At 45.9% G+C, this 5000-nt stretch overlaps 1 protein-coding gene across 1 annotated transcript in view; it reads left to right on the plus strand.

The window, feature by feature from the left end:
• Positions 1–5000, plus strand: part of LOC125046486 (synaptotagmin-4-like) — a 61541-nt gene that overhangs the window by 17312 nt on the left and 39229 nt on the right. Inside the window, exon 8 of the mRNA XM_047644265.1 lies at positions 4809–5000. This exon is cut by the window's right edge and continues 24 nt beyond it. Coding sequence (XP_047500221.1) covers positions 4809–5000 — 192 coding nt within the window. The remainder of the gene's footprint in view (positions 1–4808) is intronic.

The following is a 5000-nucleotide window of genomic DNA, read 5'->3' on the forward strand; positions in this document are numbered from 1 at the left end:
CAGCTGACCAGATGCGGGAAAGTGGGCGCCGAGCATGAAATTTTTAGCTTTTTGATTAATCTGGCTTCCATTTAAGAAAAAAAAGAGAGATGAGACAGAGAGAGAGAGGGGGTGGGTGGTGGGGAGGGTGAGATGAAGGGGTGGGGTGGGGGTGAATAGTAGGTGTGAAGGGGGAAGGGGGGGCGGGGCATGTGAAAATGTCTTTGCTATGGAGTGTAAATATATAGTGTGTGATATGTGTGCGTGTGTGTGTGTGTGTGTGTGTGTGTGTGTGCGTACATGTGTGTATGTACATGTGTGCGTTTGAAAGATCCCTTTTTTTGGGACGGATATGCTTTGACGCGATAATGATCGTTTTATTAAAGAATATCGAAAATGTTGCTATCGTTCTGGGGCAAAGTAGTTTCCCGTTTAAAACGATTGATGAAAGGTTAATATGGAAATGTTTCCTCTCTCTCTTTCTTTGTTTGTCTATCTGTCTGTTCGTCTCCCTCTCTCTCTCTCTCTTTCTCTCTCTCTCTCGCTCTCTCTCTCTCTCTCTCTCTCTCTCTCTCTCTCTCTCTCTCTCTCTCTCTCTCTCTCTCTCTCTCTCGCTTTCTCTCTCTCTAACTCTCTCTCTCTCTCTTTCTCTTTCTCTCTCTCTCTCTCTCTCTCTCTCTCTCTCTCTCTCTCAATCTCTACATTCATTCTCTCTCTCTCTCTACCTCTGTCTCTCTCTCTCTCTCTCTCGCTCTCTCTCTCTCTCTCTTTCTCTCTCTCTCGCTTTCTCTCTCCCCCTCTCTCTCGCTTTCTCTCTCTCTCTCTCTCTCTCTCTCTCTCTCTCTCTCTCTCTCTCTCTCTCTCTCTCTCTCTCTCTCTCTCTCTCTCTCTTTCTCTCTCTCTCTCTCTCTCCTCCGATTCTTATTTTTTTTCTCTTTTTTCAGAATCAACGTACAGACTGGGATCGAGACCCTTTTTGATTGAGAAAGAAAAAAAATGAAAAGAAAAATGAAAGAGAGAAAGAGAGAAAAAAACAGAGTCAGCTGAATTTCTTGAAAAAAGTTTTGAAAGGTCGGTCTTAATTTCAAAGAACTTAAGAAAAAAAAAAAAAAAAAAGACTTGAAAAATAAGAAGATAAAAAAAAGAACAAAAATCTCTACTTTGTGGCTGTTCTTCTCGTCCACAACTTGTTCTTCAAATGTTATTCGTTCTCCCAAAACGGTGAAGAAAAAGTTCAAAAAGTTTTGCTACAGTTTTGTTTTAGCAAGAAAGGGGAAAGGAGAGGGGGAAGTGGGGAAGGAGGGGAGGTGGGATGGGGGAAAGGAGGGGAGGAGGGATAGGAGGGTAAGAAGGGCGAAGGAGGGGTTAGAAGGGGGGAAGGAGAGGAGGAGGGAAGGAGGGGAGAAGTGGGGAAGGAGGGGAAGGAGGGGGGAAGTGGGGAAGGAGGGGAGGAGGAATGTGGTAAGGAGAGGGAGAAGGGAGAAAGAGGGGAGAAGGGGAGGAGGGGTGGGGGGAAGGAGGGGGAGAAGGGGGGAAGGAGGGGGAGAAAGGGGAATTAGGGGAGGAGGGATGGGGGAAGGAGGGGGAAGTAAGAAAAAAATCCTGTCGCTTTCATGTAAACAAAAAATCTCGAATATCCGTAATTAGCATACAACCTGAATAAAAAGAAAGAAAAAAAAAAGAAGAAATAAAAGATAAAGAGACATATTGGAATTTATCTCTTTTAATAAACAAGAGAACAAAGAAAATAAAAAAACGCAAAAAAAAAAACGAAAAAGATCATAGAAATAGAAAACGGAATTAATGCTTTTCTTAAGTATGCTGTATGCTGCTCGATTTTTTTTCTTTTTTCTTTTTCTTTTTTTCTTGCGGGGAAACAATTTAGTTTTTTGGGGGATAAAATAGATCTTGTCACGTGTCGGTGGTTTTTAATTATATCAAATAAAATTGAAAATAAAAGCGAGAAAATTAGAAAGTATTAATGTTAGGAGTGTATCCGTATATATATATATATATATATATATATATATATATATATATATATATATATATATATATATATTTTTTTTTTTTTTTTTTTTTTTGTGTGTATATATATAATGTGGGTGCTGGTATATACATCAGTTTTTTTTGTCTCTGTCTGTCTGTCTGTCTATCTATTTATCTATCTTTACATCTAAAAGCACACATGTACACTCTAACACCTACGCACAAACCGACACACACACACTACCTTATAAACCCGTACAGAGAAACACACACAAAGAATTCACACTCATCTACATGGACAATGTAACTAATGATATTGTCTACATCAGTTACCCCGCACCCTGCCTCGCCCTTGCTAGCTGCAGTCACCTAACGTAACCTAACTAACATCCTTAACCAAATAGAACTCCCCCCACCCCCCCACCCCCCTACCTTTCCCCTACTCCCTATGTTAACTCAAATCCCTCCCACTACCTCTCCCCTTCTCCCTCTCTCTCTTCCTCTCTCCCTCTCTCTCCCTCTCTCTCCCTCTCTCTCCCCCTCTCCCCTTCTCTCTCCCTCTCTCTCTCCCTCTCTATCCCTCTTCCCTTCTCTCTCCCTCTCCCTCTCTCTCCCTCTCTCTCCCTCCCCATGTTGACAACTCTCGCTCTCTTCTCATCTCCCCAACCTCGGTTCCCTATCCCCCCCGCTGCTATGGTCTACCCCCTCCTATCCCCTCTCTTACGCTGCCCCCTCCTCCTCCCTCTCTCCCTCCCCCTCCCCCCTTCCGAAAGAGTCAACAGCACCCCCCCCCACCCCCTCTGCCCTCAACACACTTCCCTTCGGCTAGTTAATTTGTCTTCCCTGAGGGCGGAGAGAGAGAGAGAGAGAGAGAGAGAGAGAGACAGACAGAGAGACAGAGAGACAGAGAGACAGAGAGACAGAGAGACAGAGAGAGGGGGTAGAGAAAGAGAAAGAAAGAAAAGTAAATGGGAGAGAGAGATAAAGAGAGAAAGAGAGATAAAGAAAAAGATAGATAGATAGATAGATAGATAGAGAGAGAGAGATAAAGAGAAATAGATAGATAGATAGAGAGAGATAGAGAAATGAAGAAAAAGATAAAGAGAGAGACAGAGAAATAAAGAAAAAGATAAAGAGAGAGAGGGAGAGAGAGAGAGAGAGAGTGAGAGAGAGAGAGAGAGAAAGAGAGAGATAGAGAGAGAGAGAGAGAGAGAGAGAGAGAGGTAGAAAGAAAAAGATAAAGAGAGAGAGAGAGAGAGAGAGAGAGAGAGAGAGAGAGAGAGAGAGAGAGAGAGAGAGAGAGAGAGAGAGAGAGAGAGAGAGAGAGAAAGAGATAGATAGATAGATAGATAGATAGATAGATAGATAGAGAGAGAGAGAGAGAGAGAGAGAGAGAGAGAAAGAAAGAAACAAAAGGATAAAGAGAGAGAGAGAGAGAGAGAGAGAGAGAGAGAGAGAGAGAGAGAGAGAGAGAGAGAGAGAGAGAGAGAAAAAGATAAAGAGAGAGAGAGAGAGAGAGATAGAGAAAGAGAGAAAGAAAAAGATAAAGAGAGAGAGAGAGAAAGAAAGAGAGAGAGAGAGAGAAAGGAAGAAAGAAAAATATAAAGAGAGAGAGAGAGAGAGAGAGAGAGAGAGAGAGAGAGAGAGAGAGAGAGAGAGAGAGAGAGAGAGAGAGAGAGAGAGAGAGAGAAAGAGAGAGAGAGAAAGAAAGAAAAGGATAAAGAGAGAGAAAGAGAGAGAGAGAGAGAGAGAGAGAGAGAGAGAGAGAGAGAGAGAGAGAGATTGAAAGAAAGAAAAAGATAAAGAGAGAGAGAGAGAGAGAGAGAGAGAGAGAGAGAGAGAGAAAGGGGGGGGGGGGGGATCGATCCTAATCGTGTTCTCCCAATTCTCTCGGGTTCTCTCGTTCTCTTTGCCAGTTACTCTTTCAAGGCATTTCGTCCATCAAATATGCGTAAAGTGTGTGTCTCCCAACCTTCTCCCTCTCTCTCCTCCCCTCCCCTGTTCCTCTCCTCTTTTCCCTCCCACTTCTACCTTCACCCTCTTCCCTTCCCCCTCCCCCACCTTCTTTCCCTTTCCCCTCTATCTTCCTCCTTCTCTCCCTCCCTCTCTCCCTTCCCTTTCCTGTCTATTCCATTTCTCCTTCTTCCTCCTCCTCCTCTTCCCCTTCCCCTTCTCCATCCTCTCCTCTCCTTTCCAAACTTCTCCCCACCTTCTCCCTATCATTCTTCCTTTCTTTTCCCCACCGTCCTTCTTCCCTATTGCCTTCCCCAACTTCCCCTCTTCCTTTACCTCCTCCCTTCCCCCTTCTCCCCCTACCCCACCTCTGCCTTCCTTCCTTCTTCCCTCACTCTCCTCCCTCCCCATTCCCCCTTCCTTCCTCTCCCCCCCCTCCCCATTCCCCTCCCTTCCTCTCCCCCCTCCTCCCCCTCCCTTCCTATCCACCCTCCTCTCCCTCCCTTCCTCCTTCCCTTCCCCCTCCCCCCCCATTCCCCCCTCCATTCCTTCCAATCCCCCCTCCCCCTCCCGATTCCCCCTCCCTTCCTCTCCCCCTCCCCATTCCCCCTCCCTTCCTCTCCCCCTCCCCATACCCATAACCCCTCTCCCTTTTCCCCCCTCCCCATTCCCCCTATCCCTCTTTCCCCTCCCTTCCCCTCCCCCCTCCTCCCCTCCCCCTCCCCACACTCTCCTGGGGGTCCCATAGAGCTGTCCATTCCTCACGTCCATTTTCGATGTTGTTCCGTCTGCCTGCTCTGTGTGATGGCGGTTCTGTCGGATGGTTCTCCAGAGTGGTTTTATAAGCGGTTCTAAAGGGTAGTTCCCCAAAGTGGTTCTCCCAAGAGGTTCTCCAAAGTGGTTTTATAAGTGGTTCTCCAGAGTGGTTCTCCAGAGTGGTTCTCCAAAGTGGTTCTCCCAAGAGGTTCTCCAAAGTGGTTTTATAAGTGGTTCTCCAGAGTGGTTCTCCAAAGTGGTTATCCAAAGTGGTTCTCCAGAGTGGTTCTCCAGAGTGGTTCTCCAGAGTGGTTCTCCAAAGT

The sequence above is a fragment of the Penaeus chinensis genome, chromosome 39 (assembly GCF_019202785.1).
Source record: "Penaeus chinensis breed Huanghai No. 1 chromosome 39, ASM1920278v2, whole genome shotgun sequence".
Lineage (NCBI taxonomy): Eukaryota > Metazoa > Arthropoda > Malacostraca > Decapoda > Penaeidae > Penaeus > Penaeus chinensis.